At 45.7% G+C, this 24,190-nt stretch overlaps 1 protein-coding gene across 4 annotated transcripts in view; it reads right to left on the bottom strand.

Moving 5' to 3' along the window:
* Positions 1-6,628: 6,628 nt before the first annotated feature.
* The window catches only part of LOC119978620 (troponin I, slow skeletal muscle-like), a 40,643-nt gene continuing 23,081 nt past the window's right edge, over positions 6,629-24,190 (bottom strand). For all 4 annotated transcript variants that reach the window (XM_038820399.1, XM_038820400.1, XM_038820402.1 and 1 more), the window contains 5 exons: positions 22,175-22,306; positions 16,106-16,195; positions 13,921-14,097; positions 10,848-10,951; positions 6,629-6,956 (listed from right to left, as the gene is read on the bottom strand). In XM_038820399.1, the coding sequence (XP_038676327.1) occupies positions 6,953-6,956; positions 10,848-10,951; positions 13,921-14,097; positions 16,106-16,195; positions 22,175-22,306 (507 nt within the window). In that variant the 3' untranslated portion in view covers positions 6,629-6,952. The remainder of the gene's footprint in view (positions 6,957-10,847; positions 10,952-13,920; positions 14,098-16,105; positions 16,196-22,174; positions 22,307-24,190) is intronic.

The following is a 24,190-nucleotide window of genomic DNA, read 5'->3' as shown; positions in this document are numbered from 1 at the left end:
ATGCTACCGTGTTGCAAAGCAAAATGACTGAAGAAGAGAACAATATCCCTAGAATTCCAGCGCTAAGGGGAAATTGACTAACTTACAGCGCAATTTAACCTCAGGCAGCCGTCCTATACCTTAGAGATGGCAAAGATAAAGAGGTCAGTGAATAGCTCTAGAACGGGTGCAACTACGTTTTTTATAGGTTTTTTGGTGATATTTAATGAAATATTTACGTGGGATGTAGTAAGAGTGAAGCCTGGATGATCAGAGGACTGCTATGGCATTTAATCTCGGAATAGGAGACATTTATTCCTTAACATGCTAATATTTGAATACAGATACCACTAATTTGCAAGTCTATGATATAAATTGCACAAAATTATCAGTGGAGATGAACAAGAAAGAGAGAAATTAAAAAAGGAATGTTCAGACTTTGCAAATTATTATGACAATGATGTGGTTGCAATTCAGTTATATGACGAAATTATTGATTTTGTGATGCTCCTTCGAGCTGGAGGGACTAGAGTTCCCCCTGATCCTAAAGATGCTCTGGAGTCTTTACTGCAGTATGGGAGGGATGTCTTTCCGACGCTGTGTGTTTCATACAGATTACTGCTTACAATTGCATTTTCAGTCGCAAGCTGTGAAAGGTCATTTTCAAAACTGAAATTAATAAAAACATATCTGAGGTCTTCTATGTCATAGGAGCGACTGACCAACCTGGCTTTAATAAGCATTGAAAAAGAATTTCTCACAGCTGATGTAAAAAATGAAGTAGTTCAGGTGTTTTGTGACAGGAGGTATCATTTGGGGAAAAGAACTTAATAAATTTGATTGATTAATATTAAAATCGAATAAATCAGGGTAGCATGGTGGTTAGCATAAATGCTTCACAGCTCCAGGGTCCCAGGTTCGATTCCCGGCTGGGTCACTGTCTGTGTGGAGTCTGCACGTCCTCCCCCTGTGTGCGTGGGTTTCCTCCGGGTGCTCCGGTTTCCTCCCACAGTCCAAAGATGTGCGGGTTAGGTGGATTGGCCATGCTAAATTGCCCGTAGTGTCCTAATAAAAGTAAGGTTAAGGGGGGGGTTGTTGGGTTACGGGTATAGGGTGGATACGTGGGTTTGAGTAGGGTGATCATGGCTCAGCACAACATTGAGGGCCGAAGGGCCTGTTCTGTGCTGTACTGTTCTATGTTTAAAGCGTTTATTTCATGTTTCATCTGTGTTTATATATTCAAAATGTTTTCCTTTCTCATAATATTTCTCAGTATATTAGGCCTTATACTTGAGTCTTTGGGGGCATATAATCAAGATTTGCCCCGGGCATCACCAGACCTCTGCACGCCGCTGATCCTGGGTTCAATTTCAGCCTTGGGTAACTGATTGTGTGGAGTTTGCACTTCCTCCCCATGTCTGCGTGGGCTTCCTCTGGGTGCTTCGGTTTCCTCCCACAGTCCAAAGTTAGGTGGATTGGCGGTGCTAGATTGTCCCTTAGTGTCCAAAAAGTTAGGTGGGGTTACAGGGATAGGACCTAGGGGTGTGGGCCTAGGTAGGGTGCTCTTTCAGAAAGTCAGTGCAGATTCAATGGGCCAAATAACCTCCTTCTGTACTGTAGGGATTCTATAATGTCTATGTTTGTCAGATTTAAGTGTTTAGTCGCTTGGTGTGCTTTGAAATGCTGCCATTATTGATGAAGAGAGAATCGGAAGTCAGGCTGCGGGACAATCAGGACCTCGAATAAACCAGCAGGGAAATTAATCCTATTTTACCTCTTGCTGAAAAGAAAAGTGGTGCTTGAACATTAGTGATCAGAACGGCAGCAGAAAAACATTGTTGTAACTAAAATTGAACCTTGCGGAATGCTTTTACTGGTTGCTATTGAAGAAAGCGACATATGTATTTCTTTTAATATGATTTCTTTAGCCCTTCAGTCACTCTCGCTTGTCTTGTCAGTCTCTTCTCAGCACTGGACATCAACCAAACAACTTTGAATGCATATCACCAGAATTTTGAATCAATTTTTAAGCAGAATCTTGTGGAACGTGACGGGAAAGCACGATTGAAGTTTTTTAAATATGCTTCAAGTTTTACAAGAATTGACAAGGAGTAGGGTTTTACAAAGCACAAACCTGCAGTGGATACCGAATTCAGTGCAGAGCCTCCTAACCAGATATGAATATTTCTGACAATTAAAGCGCTTCAATATTGTTATCTTTTACAATGGGGCACGGAGAAAGTTTTCATTTATCAAGGTGGATTTGCGTGCGCCGGTTTGAAATAATATTCTATGCAGAAAGCACTGGGAATGTGGAAAGGCAGCAGAAGACTGCTCCAACCCTTTTCCATAGACTATGTGCAAATTACACTGCCAGCAGCAATTTAACAGAGTTAAAACTGGTTTAACTGGTGTGTGGTTTGTAAACTTTGTCTACGTATCATATTACTCTACCTGCCATTTCAACAAAAGCATTTAATAGAAAACAATTGCGTGGTAATATTGTGCAGAATAAATTTTAGGAATTGAATCACTGGAAAAATAAACCAATTATTGATAGGATATGCATGAAAACACTCAGGGAAAGAAATTAAGGTATGAATTAAGATGGAAATCAGAAAATTCACAGGTTGTCCCATCTATGTTTAAAGTAACGTGTCTGCGTGGATTTCCTCCAGGTGCTCGAGTTTCCTCCCACAGTCCAACGATGTGCAGGTTAGGTGGGTTGGCCTTACTAAATTGCCCCTTGGTGTCCAAAGGTTAGGTGGGGTTACTGGAATAGGGTGCGAGCCTGGGCCTATATAGAGTGCTCTTTCAGAGGGTCAGTACAGACTCAATGGACCACATAACCTTCTCCTCTTGCACTGTAGGGATTCTGTGAATGGCCCTCAAATTCATGGCATTTTACTGTCCATCTTCGTAACTTCAGTGGGAGACTGATGGCACATAGGTCCTCGTATCACTCCTTTCAAGATAAATAATGGGTCTGGGTGCAGAGACAAAGGTTCAACTGAGAATTGGAATTGATATACAGTAATAGCTCGTATGCAGAAACGGTTGCATTGTACAGGCCTCCACAAAGGACTTTGGCAAGAAATCTGGGCTCCATAGATGTCAAATATAAATTAGCGAACTAATTTGAATTTGTCTAGTTGCTTGGGATGACTGCATCATTGAGAGTGAGAGTGGGAGGGGGGGAGATGGTATGAGGAAATTTCTTCACACAGATGTCGTAATGTAGTGGCCGTGTTGCGTCCGTGTCAGGCGAGGCACGGCCGGTAAATCATGTCAGAGGTGTCTTGTGAGATTTACCCGACATGTCATGTCTCATGAGACCAAATGGGATCTTGCAAGATGTCGCATTGTGGGGGGGGGGGGGGGAATCCAGATCAGGCAAACTTGCACATTAAAGTGTTGCAGTAAGCATCGCTTTAGTATGCATCGTCAGAGTTACCCAAGGTGCAGGATCTAATCCTCGTGCCTTGGAGACCCCAAGCAGGTTCCGGCTAGCACTGACCTCGACAAATGGGGATCAGGCTTTTCGGCACTTGGGGGGGGGGTTTCCTAGGCAATCGGGGGCCCGCAGGTGCTCGGGCTCTGGGCAGGGTGGTACCCTGGCACCCCTGATGCCACCTGGGCACCATAGCACTGCCAGTGTGGCACTCTCGCAGTGCCATCCTGGCACTGCCAGGGTGCCCTGGTGGCACTGTGAGGCTGGCAGTGTCAATGTGCCCAGGAGGCATTTTACCCACACCTGGGATCGGGCCTGGGAGTGCCCTAACTTATGAAGTGGGGTGCGAGAGACTCAAGGATCCCGTTGTAGCTGAGTTGGGGCATTGGTTGGGGGGGGCGGGGGTGGTTCGGAGGCCGTGGTGGGGTTATAAAAATGGCACCCCAATCTCTTCCTGCACTGGCGAGTGGAGCAGAGTCCCTTTTGATAGCAACGTTGTTCTCGGCGCTGCAAGTGCCGGTAAACACCCAGCTAAATGCTCTCGACAAGGGACTCTGTCTCATTTCCATTAAATCGTGCCCAAAATCTCTGTTGGTAAGAAACAGGCAGGAGTGAATGATTGACCTGAATATAAGAAATAGGAGGGGAATAGACCATGACCTATCACACCTGCTCTGTCATTCAGGCTGATTCTGGCTGATATTCTGCCTCAACCCCAGTTTCCCATCAGTTGCTCATTCCTTGCGAAATCAAATATCTCAGCCTTTAAATAGATTAAATGATGGAGCACCCAAATCTCTCCAAAGTAGAAAATTCAAAAGATTGACAGTTATTTGAGTGAAGAAATTTCTCTTAATCTCAGCCCTAAATGAATAACATCTTATCTTCAGAAACTAGGGGCTTTTCACAGTAACTTCATTGAAGCCTACTTGTGACAATAAGCGATTATTTTATTATTATTATTAAACTATTGTGGGGTTGATATTGGATCAGCAGAGAAGTTACGAACCAGGGGCATACACTTAAATTTAGAATGATGAAAGGGAAGTCGAGGAGACATTTTGTACACACAATATTGTGCTATATGCATTAGGTGCAGTAAGTTCAAAGCCTGGGTTAGTGTGTGTATTAATGCTGCAATAATGTTTTAAAAACCCTGGTTTGCAAGACGGCAAGGCTTTTTGGAGCCAGAGGAGCAATTAAAGCATTGTAAATGTTTGGGCAAATGGACTTTTATTTTAGTTTAAGGGGGTTCCCTACGGAACAGATAATTGGAGACATTGTGGTTCAGCTTAGTGAAATGAGGTAGTTAATGGGAGGAGCTAGGCTACCAGGATTCAACAGGCAGAGATTTTAGTTTTTTGGCTGGAAGGTGAACTGAAAAGTTTTCTGAAAATCAGAAATTCTGTGTTATTTTGACAGGGTGATAGATTTTGATTTGATTTGATTTATTGTCACATATACCGAAGTACAGTGAAAAGTATTTTCCTACGGCCGAGAAAACGTATACCGTACGTACAAAGTAAACAAAGAGAATAATCAACAGAGAACATTGACAAATGGTACACCGACAGACAATGATTGGTTACAGTGCAGAACAAGGGAGCAAACAAAGCAAATATATGAGCAAGAGTAGCAGAGGGCATCGTGAATAGTGTTCGTATAGGGAACAGATCAGTCCGAGGGGGAATCGTTGAGGAGTCTAGTAGCTGTGGGGAAGAAGCTGTTCCGATATCTAGATGTGCTGGTCTTCAGACTTCTGTACCTTCTGCCTGATGGAAGGGTCTGGAAGAAGGCAATGCCTGGATGGGAGGGGTCTCTGATAATGCTGTCTGCCTTCCTGAGGCAGCGAAAGGTGTATACAGAATCAATATGAGGGTGGCAAGGTCTTTTTTCTTTCAAGCAGTCAAAAGACCTCTCTTTCTCAAAGTGGAGTATTCAAGGCATCTCTATACAGCAATTATTCCTGTGTGCTAACTGTATTTAAAAGTGGATTGGAAACTGAGGTGGTTTTGTTGTTTGAGCGGAAATATAGATAGCAGTTAAGAGTTATTGTGCCACTGTATTGATTAGCATTGTTTAACAGATAATTGTAAGCTTTTTTCCTGTGGGATGTTAAAGGTATTTTAATACAGGGTGACATGGTGGTGCAGTGGTTAGCTGGGTTTGATCCCGGCTCCGGGTCACTGGCCGTGTGGAGTTTGCATATTCTCCTCGTGTCTGCGTGGATCTCACCCCCACAACCCAAAAATGTGCTGGATAGGTGGATTGGCCACGCTAAATTGACTTTTCACTGGACTTTTTTTTCATTTAAAAAAATATATATTTTAATGCTGTATTAGCAATAAAGTTTGTTTTAATATCCCATATCCCTATTTTGTGTGAAATCACTCCTGGAGCAAGGTTTCCTTTCCTCACAGTGTTACAAAACTAAAGGTAAAATATTGGGGTTTCTATCCAGTGTCCTAGGGTCTGGTCTGGGATCATAATAGTGAAAGGAATAGAATCATCAACACATTTAGAAAACACTTGGATATACACTTTAGGTGTCACAATTTACAGATCAAGAGCTGGAATGTGAATTAGGCTGACATAGAGACCATGGACCAAGTGACCTCCTTTGGCGCTATAAATTGTTGTATGTTTCCATGGAGGACCTCGGCCAAGAATGAGAATAGTCTGAGGATAAGGGGTAAAACTTTTAGGCCTGAGGTGAGGAGAAATTTCTTCACCCAGAGAGTGGTGAATCTGTTGAATTTGTTACCACAGAAAGTGGTTGAGGCCAAAATGTTGTGTAATTTCAAGAAGGAATTAGATATAGCTCTTGGGGCTAAAGGGTTCAAGGGATATGGGGGGCAAGGCAGGATCAGGGTAGTGAACTTGATGATTAACCATGATCATAATGAATGGCGGAGCAGGCTTGAAGAGCCCAATGGCCTCCTCCTGCTTCTGTATTCTATGTTTCTATGAGCCAAGCCAAAACAGTTCATAGAATCATCATAGAATTTACAGTGCAGAAGGAGACCATTTTGCCCATTGAGTCTGCACATGATTGCTTACCTGGGCATTTTGCAGGAAACATGTATGTGCTCAGTTTTGATGGCAGCTCGAGCTGATAAAGCACCATTTCAAGCCTGAGAATCTCATTTCAACCCATAGACAGCTTTGCATTAAATGTTGCTACAAAAACACCAACCACCAAGTATTTTAAAATTTATTGCTCTTTCACTAAGCACCAGCGGGCTGTATAAAACAATGAACTTAAAAGAAGAATCTGTTATTTATATCATTCTCCAGGGGCTGTGAATTTAGTTGAATCTTATCTTAATTTACACCAAATGCAGAAAACGAGAGCAGTCTTTTTAGGTCAACTTGTTTGTCTTAAAAATAATATTCCTCAGTATCTTCTCTCCTGTGCACATCATGTTTTCTTTAAGCAATTCCAGACTTCTTCAAATGCAGAGAAATGCAAGCATATAAAGCTGGAGAAGGTAGGAGCCTCTTGAACTGCTTGATGCAAAATCATCTGGAAGTTACATGTGTAAGAGAAAGAAAAGCTTACTGTACAATTTCTGGTGATCAAATGTCAAAGCATTTAACAATTAGAATGGTTTTCAGTGCAAGCCCATTTTTGGCCACAGATTTGTTGCTGTAGAAGCAGCACATATCCTAACCTTGAGCCTGAGAATTATAAAATGTTGGTTTTTGGATTTCTGCAGACAGCTTGTCGCACAGGAAAAATACATTTTGTGCTGTCTTCACATGCTGAAGTTGCAATAATGGGGAGCAGAATTGTAGGATGTGATTACTATGTTGGAGGAGGTAGGAGCACGTCTAGCTTTTCCTGTCTCCATTGAAAGGATATAGCATGATGACATGCATAAGCAATCATGTAAATATTAGTAGATAAGACCTCCGACCAACAGGTGGCAGTAAAAAACAACCATGTGACACTTTCACCTCAGGGACACTGGAGATAGTTGTCGTAGTGGATAGTCACATTTGTAGTAGCTCTAAGATCATTTAATAATAGTAATATAGTAGTTAGTAGATTTTGATAATTTTCTTATTGTTATCTGACCCACATTAATATTTAACAATAAACATTCAACGAGTCACAAACTAGATGTTCTCCAGTGCACTAATTCCGTCTGGCCAAGCACCAGAATGTAACATGGGCTCCTAGAGAATCCTGAATGGATCAGGTCTAACATTTGCTCAGCTCATCGGTAATTCATTTTACATAAGATCCTTCAGCTGCCTATAAATTGGGGACAGGCAAATAGTGGGATGAATAGGACAACCCATTACTAAATTGGTATGCTTTACACATGTGTTACACCCTGAGTACCGATTTCTAATGCGTGGAGACATCAGGGGCGCAATTTATTGGAAACATTTCTAAATGTCATTTTGGAGGCGATTGACAGGGTATTTCTCGATGATTGTGTTGACCAGATCAAGGCCCGTACTTAATAGCACTTAGTGCCAAAAATAAGCCCCTTCAAGCGATCTGCCATTACTGACTGTCTTGCCATTTGATTTTCACCACACAGTTGCTGATGCACATCAGGTGCAGGCAAGAACATCCAAGGGAGTCAGCAGTCGGATGTCAGCTCGATCCCAGGACTCTGCTCAGTCCCAGTCAGATGCCAAACCTCTGGATAAGGTTTTCCCAGAGCTCATGCAGATAGGAGGACACGGCCGTGAGATTCAGGAGGGGATGTCAGTGAAATTCCAGCGAGTGCACAGCCGAATCGAGGAGTCCCGAAGGCTATGGGTGCAGGAGATGATGCCTACACTGTATGGCACTGAGGCTAACACTGCTCGGGTGGCGATTGTAGTCGAAAGCCTGTAGCACAATGTCAGCATCTTGAGTGGTGGTGTCAAAGGCATAGCTCAGTCTATGACGATCATGGGCAAGGACCTCAACATAATGCCTGAGTTGCTGAGGGACATGTTCCAGACGCAAGTGGACATTGCAAGGCTCTGCAGAGTGCGGCCCAGTCTTTGAGGAATACCGCCGAGGGTGGCGACACCATGGTGCAGATAACGGGAAGACGCCAGGACTGGCAGAGTCTGAAGACTCAGAGGCCTCTGGAGCTCACCCCAGCTGCCCCTCCATCACATGAAGACCCCTAGGGCCCTGCGGGCACCGTCAGAGAGGAGGAAATGCTGGAGACTAATCTGGGGACTGCTTGCAAGAAGAGAACGGTGGTCTCCAGTTCTTCTGTATCCCCCTTTCCTGACACCGAAGCATCCCAAGGGCAGCGGGCAGAACAGGATGACACGGTGATGCTTGTGACGCCTGAAGTGTTGGATAGTGTAGGCTTGCGAGGTGAACATATACCACCAACACTGAGGAAGGTTCAACTCTATTTTATTAACTAACTATTAACTAATCGACATACGAGAACTGCGGGTTTAAACAATGCTAGTTTAAACTAGAGACCTAAGCCTGTCCGAACCAGTTGAATCTCTCACACGTGGTGTGAGTCTGTGCGAGACTTGATGAGTTCTTGTTCTACTGAGAGGCAGCACCCAGAATGAGCAGGAACCGTGGTGCCCTCTGCCTTTATAGTGTGTGTATTCTAACTGGTGATTGGCTGCGGTGTTTGTGCATGTTGATTGGTCCCAGTGTATGTCCATCAGTATGTGTCTGCACCATGATATACTGGTGTATATTATGACAACGCCGGTAAGACAGCTGGGGTCCTCCGGCTCCAGGTCCTGCAGAGAACATCCGCCGGGGCATCATAAGGCACGAAAAGCAGCAGGGTGTCTCCCACTGATATGCATCCTGGGGACACACATAGATGTAGCACTAGATCACATAAGATCAAGAAGAGTGAGGATAACTGAGTGGACACTGGGGGGATGGTTTCACTGTGTTCCCTAGCTCGGGGAAATGGAAGTGTCCAATGTTCACTATTAAAACATGTTACACCTGATACATGGGCAGCCTCTGCCATGTCAATCTTCACAGCGGTCCTCCCTGCACCTCCACCCACTGTTGCCCTCCGCACCCCCCAGTCTCCGGGCACAGTGGTCCAAGATCAAGTTCCCCCAATTCAGACCACTCAGATAATAGATGCGAGTGCGTTGTCAGCTGCACGAGGACATGGCATGAGTGCTGTCCATCATCTCCTCAAAAGGCAAACAACATGTGTACACGTTGGGCCATCGCTGGCATCCCCCTCCGGGTTCCGCCTCGGCCTGATGGGCTATGTATACTCACCCTCGACCATAAGGAGCCCCTAGACTGCAGAACCCTGCTGCGAACACGAGGGAGACCGTACTCAGGTCCCCTCACCTGTTCCGCGCACTTATCCTTTGGTCACGAAGATATCCCCAGATAAAGCCCAGCTCTTGAGTGTTCAATTGTTGGCTGCTGTCTCTGTAGTGCTGACGCTTCTGGAGGTCAGGTAAACTGTTCAGGCTTCGAAGTTTGATTGAAATGCGATGTAATAATCTTCATCTGATACATGGCACGTGTACCCAGGCAAAACCACTTGAGAGCTGTGAGGTGCTCTCACAACTAACAAGACCAATTCCTTGTTAGCAATAGCCACCCCGGGCACAACGTGGTGGTTAAATTGTGCCCTAGATTGTAGAAATCTCGGCTGGAATTATCCAGCCCTCCCGCGACTGGGTCAACAAGCTATTGAAATCTCCGTTCACATCAGCAAGACTGAAAGATCCTACCAGCATTAAGATGAAAAATTCCAGCCTCAGGGTGGGATTTTCCATGTAACCCGCCGTATTTGCAGTGGCAGAGGCAGCACGCCACTGGCTGAAGCGGGATCTTTGGTCCACTATTGTCATCGGGATTTCCCGCTGAATGCACCCTTCACCTCCGGTAAACCCACGCAGGTGTGTGCCATCGTCAGGATCGGAGGTTCCCCCCATGTGAACGGCCGGGAAATTCCGACTTTAGGGTGGCTTCAAATGATAACGTAGATTCTTAACTATAAGCTGCATTTCTTCAAAGGCAATTAACTCCCATTTTAATAATGTAGCATATCGCCACGTTTCTCAGCTTTACCAACATTTTGTTTTGAAAAGAAAGACAATAAAGAGAAAAATAAAACAGAAGTTCTTGCAATTTTAGCTGAAATAGTGCACAGCACGTGATCCTCACTTCTCTCACACAATCTATTCCACTAAAAAAAAATCACTATTCGCACACTTTCTTGGAGTAACTGTGAATTCCCATTCATGCAGTGGGCTTCACAATAAAGAGGGCTATTATTGTACTGTTGCAATATTTTGCTGAGAATTTTTAGGCTTTTACTTCTTAAATATTGGGGGAAGCATCTTGAACAATTAGCTGACTGAGCAAATGTCTGTTTGTGATACCCAGGATACTGGCTTTATGTATTGGAGAAAGATAGATTGGTGTTCTCCCCATACTTACTGGCCAGAACCAGTTTTAGCAGCATCAAACATTTTCTTTCTGCCTTCCATTCCAGACATTGCCTCCACATTCTTACGCCAATCACTAACTCCAGCAGGACGTTCCTAAGGGTTGAAGACAACAAATATCAGCAACTGTCCTTTGTCTATCGGTGTTTCTGAAGATTCAGCATTTTTAAAGTAAACCTGCACAGGAGTTTATTTTTCTCTTAATGTTCCCATTTTATTTAAATTAACCCAAATGAGATACTTCTGTGCTGCTTTAGTGCAGCATCAGGTTTGAATACTGGTGAAATCTATGATTATCAAAAAAAGAAAGAATTGCATTTATATAGCAACTTCAGACGTTCTAAAGTGCTTTATAGCCAATGAAACACTTTTAAAGTGCAGTTCTTGTTGTAATGTAGGAAAAAGGGGAGAATTACAGACCAGTTAGCCTGACATCAGGGGCGGGATTCTCCGACCGCCCGCCAGGTCAGAGAATCGCAGGGGGCCGTCGTGAATCCCGCCCCCGTCATCTCCCGAAGTCTCCAGCACCAGAGATTTGGTGGGGGCGGGAATCGCGCCACGCCTGTTGGCGCCCCCCACTCCCCCCCCCCCGGCGATTCTCCGGCCCGCGATGGGCCGAAGTCCCGCTGCTGTCATGTCGGTCCTACCGGCGGGAATCAAACCACCTACCTTACCGGCGGGACCAGGCGGCATGAGTGGGCTCCGGGGTCCTGCGGGGGGTGTGGGCCGATTTGGCCCCGGGGGGTGCACCCACGGTGGCATGGCCCGTGATCGGGGCCTACCGATCGGCGGGCGGGCCTGTGCCATGGGGGCACTCTTTTCCTTCCACGTTCATCATAGCCTTCAGAATGGTGGACACGGAAGTGACTCCCTCCCCTGTGCATGCGTGGGGATGACATCAGCAGCTGCTGACGCTCCGGTGTATGCACGGACTTCCTCCGGCCGGCAAAGTCCCTTTGGCCCCAGCTGGCGTGGAGCCAAATGCCTTTCTGTCGGCCGGCGGGGCGCCAACCACTCCGGCGTGGGCCTAGCCCTTCAAGGTTCGGGCTTGGCCCCTAAAGGTTTGGAGAAATCCGCACCATTGGGGCGGCCTGATGCCGGAGTGGTTCACGCCACTCCATCCCACCGGGACCTCCCGCCCCGCTGGGTAGGGGAGAATCCCGGTCACGTAGTGGGAAGGATGCCAGGGTCTATTATAAAAGATATGAAAATGGAAATTTAGAAAGCATTAACGAGTTTGGACAGAGCCAGCATGGGTTTAGGAAAGGCAAATCATGCTTAACAAATGTACTGGAGTTTTTTGAGGATGTAACGAGTAGAATAGATCGGGGAGAACCATGGATGTGGAGCGGAATCGTCCGACCCCCCACCGGGTCAGAGAATCGGCGCGGTGCCGCGTGAATTGCAACACGCCGCCGTGATGCCGGGCGTATTGGCGCCATTGGTGCCGGCGTGGTCGGCACGGCGCCAGTCGGGGTATGCGCCGATTCTCCGGCCCGGTTGGGCCGAGCGGCCGTCCACAAAAGGCCAAGTCCCACCGGCGCCATTCTAACATCCTCTGAGCCAGCGGATCCTCAGCGTTGAAGGGTCTGGGGGTGGCCTGTGGGGGAGGGGGGGCTCCATAGTGGCCTGGCCCGCGATCGGAGCCCACCAATCAGCAAGCCGGCCTCTCTGGCTGGGGGCCTCCTTTCCTCTGTGCTGGTTCCTGTAGCCCTGCGCCATTTGGCGTTGGGGCCGCCGCGGGAAGAAGGCCACTACGCATGCGCTAGTTGGTGCCGGCCCAACTGCGCATTCGCGGACGCCACGGCACCGGGTTCAGGCCAGGATCGGCCGCTCCAGCGCCATTCTAGCCCCCTGTGGGCCGCAGAATAGGGTCCCGGAACGGGCGCCTACGCCGGAGTACAACACTCACGGTTTTACTCCGTCGTCGGCACTTAGAATCCTGCCCCATGGTATATTTGGACTTTCAGAAGGCTTTTGATATGATCTCTTTTATAAGCAGTTACTGGGTAAAGTTAAAGCACATAGGACAGGGGATACTTAATTGGCATGGATTGAGAATTGGTTGACAGGTAAGATACAAAGAGTGGGATTAAGTGGACCTTTTTCCGAGTGTCAAGCAGTGACGGGTCGGGAACCACAAGGATCAGTGCTTGATCCTCACCTGGTCATGATATGTAAATGACCAGAATGAGGGAAACAGATGTAACATTTCCAAGTTTGCTGATGACACTAAACTGGGCTGAAATGGAAGTTGTGAGAAGGAGGCTTCAAGGTGATTTAGACAAGTTGAACGAGTGGACAAACACATGTCAGAAGCAGATCAACATGGCTAAATGTGAAGGAATACACTTCGGTATGAAAAACAGTAAGGAAGAGTATTATTTAAATGGTGATATATTGGGTTGTGTGGATGTACAAAGGGATCTGTGTGTCCTTGTGCACCAGTTGATGAAAGTGGAGAGAAAGGTGCAGCAAACAATTAAGAAGGCAAATGGTATGTTGGCCTTCATTGCAAGAGGATCGGAATTCAGAGAGAGACATTTTGCTGCAGTTACAAAGGGTCTTGGTGAAACCACACCTGGAGAATTGCATACTGTTTTGGTCGCTCTACCTGAGAAAGAATATAGGGTAGGGTTCTCTGATCCTGAGGCTAAATGTTGACTCCATCGTATTGGGCGAGATTCTCTGATCCTGAACTAAGTGTTGACCCCATCGTAAACGCCGCCGGGTAGGGGAGAATTCTGGTCCATGTCTTTTTGAAAATCTATGAATTATGGTTGCCAGTGTGCTAAGAATCACTTTGAGTTTAAATGTTAATATTGATTGATCTTCACACTTTCAGCTCCCCCTTGTGGATGGTTTTGTCAGTTTGGACCAGAACATCTAAACTACACGAGAAGAAAATTGGTCATTGAGGTCTTAAATCCACAACTTTCAACCATGGGCAGCAATGATAGGGTTGAAGTATATTATAAACTGATTAACTGTGATTGAAGCTGGGATCTAAGATGCTCTGCTAGCAAACAGATAGAATTTTCTATGGTTGGTGTTTGCTCTCATACCTTTTCTGAATCTTCCTTTTTGACTGACTTCAGGTTCGCTCGGAGGTCCATGGATACTTTGTGTTTGGATCCCAGCAAGGCCCGCAGCATAGCATCAGCAGAGACACGGACCCGGCGGAGAGTCGGGCGCTTGAACTTCCCTCTGAGATCAAAAACTTTCAGATTCAGGTCCTGAATCTTAAAGGGCAGAGATAAAACAGTAAAAGTAAAATCCACCGAAAATTTCAGCCACAAACATCACTGCAGTACACAATCAAACAATAACTGTCTTTCTTTGTAAGAACCTTGTTAACCAACATGATTTAACTCGGTTACTGAATTGATGTCCTCAATATAATGGAAAGTCAGATTCTGAGGAAGAATAAATGGCAATAGCATGAAACACAAAAGGTGTTAGGGCATATAGTACTGACCAATTTAAACATGGATGCCTCAATATCAGTTTACTTCTGGCTTTTGTGTCTCTAATGCACACGGGGCTGTGAGCATAGAATCATAGAATCCCTGCAGAAGCTGGCCATTCGGCCCATTGAGTCTGCGCCGACCCTGAAGCTGAATGGCGCAATCTCAATTCGATTACGTAAAGGGCCAATTCAGGGATGATATGCGGAGCATTGAGAGCATTTGGAAAGAGATAAAAATGCTAGACCATGGAGTCATGATGTTCAAAAACAGCACCCCATTTAAACGAGGCCTCACTTGACATACTGTTTGGTGCAGCAAGGAACCGGAAGGTGGTTTAAAAATCTGCTGCTATCATTAAGAAGGTCTATTTAGAGATAGTTGGGGTGGTCAGTGGCAGGTGTATTGTACCCCATACCTGGATCCAGTGCAGGAAGTGATTTATGGCCTGATTAGGTCAGGATTGGAAAGTACAGTTTCAAATTCACCTATGTTCTGTTCCGTACTTTCTCCATGTTCTGCCTCGTCAGGCATACATCATCACATCACTCTTCATAGCCAATTATGTTTCGACAGCACTCATCATTTATTGTCTGTGCACTTTCTCCTGTCCCCATTTATTAATTCACCACTGCCAAATAACCTCATATGCTTATTCAGTGTGATGCCATCTGAGTATGATCACCTGATTGTAAACACTTGTCCTCAATTGTATGCCAGTGGCAATCAAGATGCATCTGCTTGGTAGCCACTCTCACTGAATGCATTGCATCCATTAAGTGACCACATAGCTACAGACACTCATAGGCGTTGCAGGAGGAGTAAGCACAAAAGAGAGAGGGAGAGGGTTAAAGGTGGTGCCACAGATTGTGCAGTTACATCTGCTGAGGAATAGTTGACAGATATCAGGGGCATGTATCTGTGTCCCTGACCACCAAAGACTGGGACTGTGCAGTTGCATAGTGACAACATTTAATATCTCACACAAACTTAGCCATGTTGACCAGATTTTAGCACTGAGTGAAACACAGCCATCTTAATTCTATTAAATGTCAACATTTTTACACTGCCATTTCTAACTCATTTGTGTCCCTCCGATGGTCGAGGCATGTCACATGATGCACAGTATAGCTGTGGAATTTATGGACGATGACTCCTCAGAGAAGCAGATTTGGGTTTTGAGGATAAATCATTGGAGGACACATGTTTACCATGTACCAGCACAGATATGAGCACTTTGGTGGGTCTTAGTTGGATTTTCACCTGGTGAGTCACATGTTACAAATGTGCACCAACAGAGATTAGTGTAAGCAACAGCTGTGGAGAGTTTGTATTGGAGATTGCCAAGCTCCGCTCACCCAAACAGTAATACTGAATCCCAGGGGCTATTGGTGAAAATGATCATCAAAGAGAGACCGAGATGCTGTAAGTTGGGCTGTGTATGTAGTCCACAATAATAGGTCAAATGGAAGAGTTCAGCTCTGGTATTTATGACTTGATGTCACAGGGCATTTCAGGGATGCCTTTACTGGATTGAGAAGCACTTTCCCTGAACTTCAATCATAACAATTGCATCAATCCATACAGAACCTATGTACATGAAGAGTATGATGCCAACATCCAGCCACCGTTAACAGGACAACATATCTTAGCTACAGAGTGGTAGCAGTGATGTGCTGGTTGTCCATGTGAGGGACGATGGTGAAAGGGGGAGTTGAAAGGGCAACTCCATTCAACATGCTCTGTTTAATTGCAGAAGCTAGCACATCTTCTGATTACATACCTCTCTTGTATTGTGAATCACTTTGGCTTCAAAATCATATCGTTCCTCATCCACTACGTTGACCTTCTCATGGAGTTCCTGGCAGAGTTCCTTAAGTTTCGAAAATGGCAAATTTGGTTTTGTTACAAAATGTAATAAGTAAATGCATTAAAAGTCATTCACTGTTTAACAAATCCCATTTTCCCTTTAATTCAGTTTTTAATTAAATGTTTTCACTTATACCAAAAAGTCTCAATTTTTATCTGAAAACTGCTCATTGGATGAATAAACTCAGCACCACCTTCCCGTAACAGCCTCCCTGAACAGGCGGTGGAATGTGGCTTTTCACAGTAACTTCATTTGAAGCCTACTCGTGACAATAAGCGATTTTCATTTTCATTTTCATTTTTCAAACCATTTGATGACCTTTGCGATGTAAACTGTATTCAATCTGTGGCTTGTCCAGTAATTGTCAAAATGATGATCCATGTTCTTAACCAATACTTTCGAAGGAATATTGAAAATACAAAACATTCTGTATATGAATTCCGGTAACCATTTGTGTCTTTGAATCTTGCCTATGTTGTATCTCTGACCAAAAATATCTCTTGAAATATCAGTGAATCAAACAACTCCTAATTCCCCAAAGTTTATCCACCATTTCCTGGATGAGTGCAGCTCCAACAACACAAAAGACGTGTGACACCATCAAAGACAACACAACCTGCTTGATTGACACCCTATACACCACCTTGAGCATTCACTCTCATCTTCACTGACCTATGGGGGGCAGGGCTGTGCACCATATATTGGATGCACTGCAACAACTTGCTAAATCAAATCTCGGACCTCTCTTGTGGTATTTTTAAAGGATAAGCTTGAAGGCCACAAAGGTACAAACAAACAAGAGCTTTAGTGGAAGATTTTTATTCTGTAGGCTGTTAGGATAACTGCCCATTTGCCTGTGTAAACAGCCAATGACATTTTCATTAGGTCACATGTTCAGACTCTTAAAGTGATCTTGTTCTAACTATTTTGAGTGCACATCTACCATGATGAAGAATATCCATCCTTCAAATGGTCTGACATAATCTACATGAACTCTTTTCCATGGCCCTTCTTTTTTAATTTTCCAATTAATTTAATTTTCCAATCCTCCTACCCTACACATCTTTGGGTGGTGGGGGTGAAACCCATGCAGACATGGGAAAATGAGCAAATTCTACATGGACAGTGACCCGGGGCCAAGATTGAACCAAGGTCCTCGGCACCGTGAGGCAGCAGTGCTAACCACTGCACCATCGTGCCACCCTGCCGAGGTCCTTCTGACCATTCCTGTGGGTGTAATGGAGCTAGTGCCAGCAGGTTTCGAACCTTTGTACAAGCTGAACACTAGCCTGCCTTCTCCTCAATTCCATTATTGATCCCTGGTCACTAAAAATAGCTTCCAGCTATCTCCTTCATCATTACTATCTTACAATTATCTTCATGAAGCTGGTTTAGGACATGTTTACTGAACAATGGTGGAAGGATGACGCTCATTCCTCAGAGGAGCCAACCAGCCTGTACATATAGTTCAAGTTTTCGGATGCCTTCAACTCCAGGTATACTCCTGCAGCCTTGCCACAATGTACCATGTCAATAACTTCTGATAGTGGTGGATTCTTTCTGGTATATTTCTTAATTTGTCCTTCGGTTACAGGAGCGGTATCCACTTCTTTGAAATAAAAAATATTACCACTCAAACTATTCAGTGACGTTCAGTGAAGGTAATCCAGAGAGTCTATCAGCGTATCCATGGGGGATTTGATTGACAATATTTTATCGTATGTGTATGTGCTGACAACAGCAATGTCCATCTTTGCATCCGGCTCACTCATGGAGATGGATGTTGATGTGCGGCCCAATTATCATTTGTCAATTGTTGATGATCCATTAGTAAAGTAACTTTTCCAAATAGGTATGGGTATGATTCCAAAAATGTTGCCGGGAGCTTACTTGTGTATCAGTGCATAGTTCATTTCTGCTTTGACCTTGATGCAACCGTTATTGATGTCTCTTCACCATTGAGTATTATGTGAGCAACCACTGCTCCCACCCCATAAGGTGATGAGTCACAAGCCAGTTGCAAGGGTAATGTTGGATCAAAGTGTGTCAGGACTTCTGACTTTAGTCGTGCTACTTTAGCTTGCATGAAGGCCTTCTCGCACTGATCCTCCCATTTCTATTTCCTGTTTTGACACAATATGTTGTGTAAAGGCTTGAGAATAATTGCAAGATTAGGAACAAACCTTCCATAATAGTTTAATATGCCCAAAAATAATAAAAGGTGATTATGTTTTGAGGTGCACGTGCCTTAGTTATGGCTTTTACTTTTGAAGGTGATGTGTGCAATCTCTTTGTGTCTATGACATGCCCCAAGTATTGAATAGAAGAATTAAAGAGTTCACATAATTTCTTCTGTACTCGTAACCGGTATCTTCTAGTCTCTGGACTGGAGTGTAGCATCTAAATTTTGAAAATGCTCTTCTTCATTCTTTCCAGTAACTATCTTGTGCATGTAACTATCAGTATGGCCTCCAGCCAGCTGATGGCGATAGTCATCTATCACGTGGCTGGACTGACCCGCCAGTTGGTACTAGGATGCACAGCAGGATAGTTGCATTTATAGTAGCGTCCGAGGAATTTGAGTAACAGTCTGTACAAATGGGAGGCACAGTAGCGCAGTGGTAGCACTGCTGCCTCACGTCGCTGAGATCCCAGGTTTGACCCTGGCCCTGGGTCACTGTCTGTGTGGAGTTTGCACATTCTCCCCATTTCTGTGTGGTTCTCACCCGCACAACAGATGTGCAGGGGAGGTGGATTGGCGATGATAAATTGCTCCTTAATTGGAAAAACAAATTGGATACTCTACATTTATTTGAAAAAAATAAATTTAAAAAACTTAGTTTGTACAGTAATCTGTTAGTTATCTTTCCATGTGTTTGATAACAAATCATCTAGTTAGCAGCCTGCTGCTGCATGCCCAAAGTTTGCAGATTGGTGGCAATTTCTAATATGTGTGTGTGTTTGTGTCTCAGACGACATTTTATGGATTCCAGTGCACAAACTTAACTGTTGGGCTTCCTTAGCTGCTAATTCCATTGAGATTGTTGTGTTCTGTGGTCCCACAGTTGCAATTATACACACAGAACATAGGGGCCGGGATTCTCCAATCCCGCGGCCAAGGTCTGACGTCGGCGTGAAAAGCGGCGCGAGCCACTCCGGCGTCAATGGGCTTCAAGTGGAAGGTATCCACCCCTTCCTAGGGGGCTAGTATAGCGGCGGAGCATTGTCCGCCGCTCCGGCACCTGAAAGCTGTCGCGCCACGACCACGGCAAGTCCGCGCATGTGTGCCACGGCCAGCATGAGTCTGCGCATACACACCGCGGCCGGCGCAAGTCCCACATGCGCGTGGGTTCCCGTCTCCACGCCGGCCCCAGGCAATATGGCGGAGGCCTACAGGGGTCTGGTGCGGAGGAACATAGGCCCCCCAGCGGAACTAACCCGCCCGCCGATCGGTAGGCCTCGATCACGGGCCAGGCCACCGTGGAGGCCTCCCAGGGTCGGATCTCCCTGCCCCCCCACCAGGATGGCCCCGTCGCAACCAGAACTCCGAGGTCCCGCCGGGTGAGACCATACGTAACCCATGCCGGCGGGACTCGGCGGGCACTCAGCCCGTCAAGGCCCGAGAATCGGGGGGACCGCTTTCAACGTCCCCCGACCGACACGGCGGCGATCCCATGGGTGCCCGGGAATCGGTGCCAGAGAATCGGCGAGACGCCGTCAGGACGGTGCGGCACGACTCTCGCGCCAACCAGAAATTCTCCGACCCGGAGATTCTCGGCCAGGGTATTTAACGGGAATGATGATTTATTATCAAACACGTGGAAACATAACAAACAGATTACTGTACAACCGAAGTTACTCGAATTCCTCGGGAGCTACTCTAAGTGCGACTATCCTTTGCACGTCCTACAATTAACTGGCGGGTCACTCCAGTCATGTGATGGATGTCTGACGCCACCCGCTGGCCAGAGGCCATACCGATAGTTTCATGCATTGATATGCAACTATATATATTTATGTGTACATGCATATCACCACAATTGTGACTTCAAAAGCTTTCTTCAGGTTTAAGTTGCTTTATGTTAAGAGCCTTATTTGAATAGCTTCACTTCTTAACCCACACACTAGTTGTCGTTCAAGTCATTTCCACATGAAGTTTTTAGCTTCTTTTTTTTAAATGTTTGTATTGGGTTTTCATATTTTATATCCAACAATTTATAAAAGACAAATTACAAAACCACGCCAAAGAACCAGGACATGTATTTGCAAACAAGTGTCTTCACTACAACTGTGGCCATGACATCCCTTCAGTTACATGCCATATTGTCCATTCCCCAATCTGGCCAAAGCAAGTATTTACGTGTCTATTTACAATTTGGTTTGGGCCTTAGTTTGTTCTTGGGCAAGTCCCCTGTGGCACTGTCCCTCCTGCTTGTCCCTCACATTCTTTTTGTATGTCTTCAACCCTCCCCCTTCCTCTCCCCCACCCCCTTCCTCTCCCTCGCACCCCCTCCCTTCTAGCCCTTTCCTGTTCCTCTCTGTCCTTTGGCTCACCCGTGTCCCCTCCTCCCTCTCCCCCATCCCTCCCTCCCTCTCCCCTCCCCTAATCTACTGGTTGCTGGCTACAAACAGATTTTGAAATGAGCTGGTGAACTGCTTCCTCATCCTGTGGAAATCTTTTCCCGGCCCACGGAGCCAAATTTTATTTTCCTTACCTTGGTCATTTCCGCCAGGTCGGACAGCCAGTCTGCAGCCCAGGGTGGTGCTGCCAATCAGGATGTTCTGGCGGGGGATCGGAGGCAAAGGCTAGGGCGTCGGAACCCTCCCCATGAAAAGTTCTGACTGATCTGATACCCCAAGACCGGCACTTTTGGGCTCCACGCTCACTGACTCCCACAACGCTGGATATAGCCTCAAAAAAGATCGTCCAGTATCTGACAAGTCTGGGGGATGCCAGAACATGTGGGTGTGGTTGGCCGGACCTCTCTGGCACTATTCGCATTTGTCCTCCATCTTAGGAAAGGGCCCATTGTTTTGAGTTCTGGTTAGGTGCGTCCTGTGCACCACCATTAGCTGCAATAGACTCAACCCTGCCCACGTGGAGGGAAAGTTCACCCTGTGCAGTGATTCGATCCAGAGTCCTCCCCTATCTGTATGCCTAGTTCCTCCTCCCAGTTTTTCCATGTCTCATTCAGAGGGGAGCGTACCTCCTCCAACAGTCACCCGTACATGTCTGCACAGTTTCTGGCCTCTGACACTTGCGGGAGCCTGAAGGCCAACCAGAAAATACCAGTTGGCATCCTTTAATTGGCCTTCAGTGATCTTTACTGAAATTGTCCTGCTATCAGCTGCAGATGGGCAGGTTAGCCCTGTGGCATCCCCATCCTGCTCCACCAAAATGGAGCCACAAAACTGGCACGTGATTTTTAGTGCTTGCCCATCTCCAACTCCAGGCTTGGTGGTGTGTAAAATCCAATCCCGAGGACAAGTGATGAAAGCTTCATCAAAATGATATGTTTCAAGCAGCATCTTAAAGGGGGAGAGGAAGCTGGAGAGGTTTAGGGAGGGAATTCCTCAGCTTCGGACCTAGACTGCTGAAGGTGTAGAGATGGAGGAATTTGGAGATGAGGAAGAGGCTAGAATAGGGAGAACACTAAGGGATGAATTCTCCGGTCCCCCAGCCGCGTGTTTCTCGGCGTTCGCTGGTGGCAGGATTCCCTCTTTCTGCCACATGTCAATGGGATTTCCCATTCAAGTCATCCCACACCGCCGGGAAACCCACGGGCGGGGGTGCGCTGCCAGCGGGAAATGTAAATCCCGACCTAAGTTTTCTACATCACAAAGACCCTTGCCCAAGTTGTTGACAAGTCAGCAGCAACCTCACCCTACCAGTCTGCACCTGCCATTTTTAGTTTTGTGGAATGAATAACATGTTTTATAATAAAAAAATAAAGTATATGCATTGCAGTGGAAAATAGTTACCTGCAGCTGAGCAAAGGACAGACCAGCGATTCTTATAGGTGGGATTCGCTCGCCAAGAAATCTTTCTTTTTCTTCACCTTTCTCCGTTCTTTCTTGGGCTAATTCTTCCGTTGCTTTGGCCAGTAGCAAACTCTGGAGAAAAAATTGTAAATTTGTTCAATTCTTGCCATGCCCTCAATATTAAATTCTTATTTTAATAATTACACGTATTGACATAACTTTACACAGTGAGAGTGCATTATCTGGAAATGTGCGCACCAAAGTTTTGACATAATTTATTGGCGCACAGTGGTGCAATTCCAGTGTAATGGACTAGAATTTGGCACGTAAGTCAGGTACACCACAATTATTCTGATTGTAAAATATATTCTAAATTCCAAGAGATTGGAATGAAAATGCATCCTGTGTTAAAGTGGGGCATTTCAACAATTGGCAAAGACAATGAGAGTCAGACCTGAGATTCCACCATTTACAGCTGGCTTAGGTTAAGTCTCTAAAAGAGTGTGATAATGTGAGACCTAAGAAACAAGGACTGACCTCTGGACAGGTCAGCGATAAATGTGACTTTCTCCTCTGATTCCATCAGTACAATCCCAGGAGCTGGCTTACCTTGATTGCATTGGGGGAGTCTTTAGATGCCTGCCTGTTTGCCAAGGGAGTGTTGGAATACAAGGAAGCAACTCTCACTGCCACCGATACCTCTCTGCACAAAGTGAGCGCCACACTCTCGGCAGCTGTTTATCCACTAGCCCCAAATAGCCCATCACTACTGAACCCTATCTCTATTATGAGAACATGCAGATCCTAAAATTTGCTGCTCACTTCTTTAACATGGCTGCCATCCTTGTTACTCATCAGCATGTTCCCCTTAGTGCTGCCACTGTCACTGTTCCTTCAAGCAGAAACAGGTTTTATCTCCTGTTGGGTCTCCATCTCTCCTTCAGGTGTTTCCTGACTCCTACAATGTGGTACTCCCCACTACCTTTCCGAACATCTGCTGCCCCCATCCCATTCCACCAAGTATTATTCACCCCCTCCCTCATGGACCAGTTGCAGCCTAACTATCTGTGCATTATTTGGCACCTGTGACAAATGGAGAATTTTAGGAATATTGGATTCTAAGTATTGGGCAATTCAAGAGTTAAAAGCCTGGGGCTGTAGTGTGTTTTTTTTTAAGGTTCCTGTTTTGCAGGGCCTGGGAGATTTGTAGAAGCCAGGAGGTGAAATTGACCAGTGGAATGTAATAACGATAATCACTTATTGTCACAAGTAGGCTTCAATGAAGTTACTGTGAAAAGCCCCGAGTCGCCACATTCCGGCACCTATTCGGGGAGGCCGGTACGGGAATTGAACCCACGCTGCTGGCCTTGTTCTGCATTACAAGCCAGCTGCTTAGCTCACTGTGCTAAACCAGCCCCATGTGTTTTTCAGTCTGGGTTAATGTACTGTGGTTTGACTGGGGAAGTCCCTGGAGAGCTAATTTGTTTTCCAGCTTGAGGAGATAATGTGATTGCTAGATGGAGCTAAGAAATTCTGAGAGTTTTTGAGGAAGCTTTGGAGATGAGTTGAAGTGTGATCAGGCAACCCTTGTTGGCAGCAGTATGGTGACACATTGGTTAGCACTGCTACCTCACAGCTTCAGGGACCCGGGTTCAGTTCCGGCCTTGAGTGACTGTCTGTGTGGAGTTTGCCGTACCAGCCTCCCCAAACAAGCGCCAGAATGTGGCGACTAGGGGCTGTTCACAGGAACTTCATTTGAAGCCGACTTGTGACAATAAGCAATTTTCTTTTCATTTCATTTCACTTTCTCCCCGTGTCGGCGTGGGTTTCCTCCGGGTGCTCCGGTTTCCTCCCACAGTCCAAAGATGTCCAGGTTAGTTAGATTGGCCATGCTAAATTGACCTTATTGTCCAAAAAGGATAGGTGGGGTTACTGTGTTACGGGGATAGGGTGAAGGTGTAGGCTTAAGTAGGGTGCTCTTTCCAATGGTTGGTGCTGACGTGATGGGCCAAATGA

Source organism: Scyliorhinus canicula, chromosome 15 (assembly GCF_902713615.1).
Source record: "Scyliorhinus canicula chromosome 15, sScyCan1.1, whole genome shotgun sequence".
Taxonomy (NCBI): Eukaryota; Metazoa; Chordata; class Chondrichthyes; order Carcharhiniformes; family Scyliorhinidae; genus Scyliorhinus; species Scyliorhinus canicula.
Note: the sequence above shows the minus strand (reverse complement) of the source record. Positions and strands in the feature narration are given on the sequence as shown.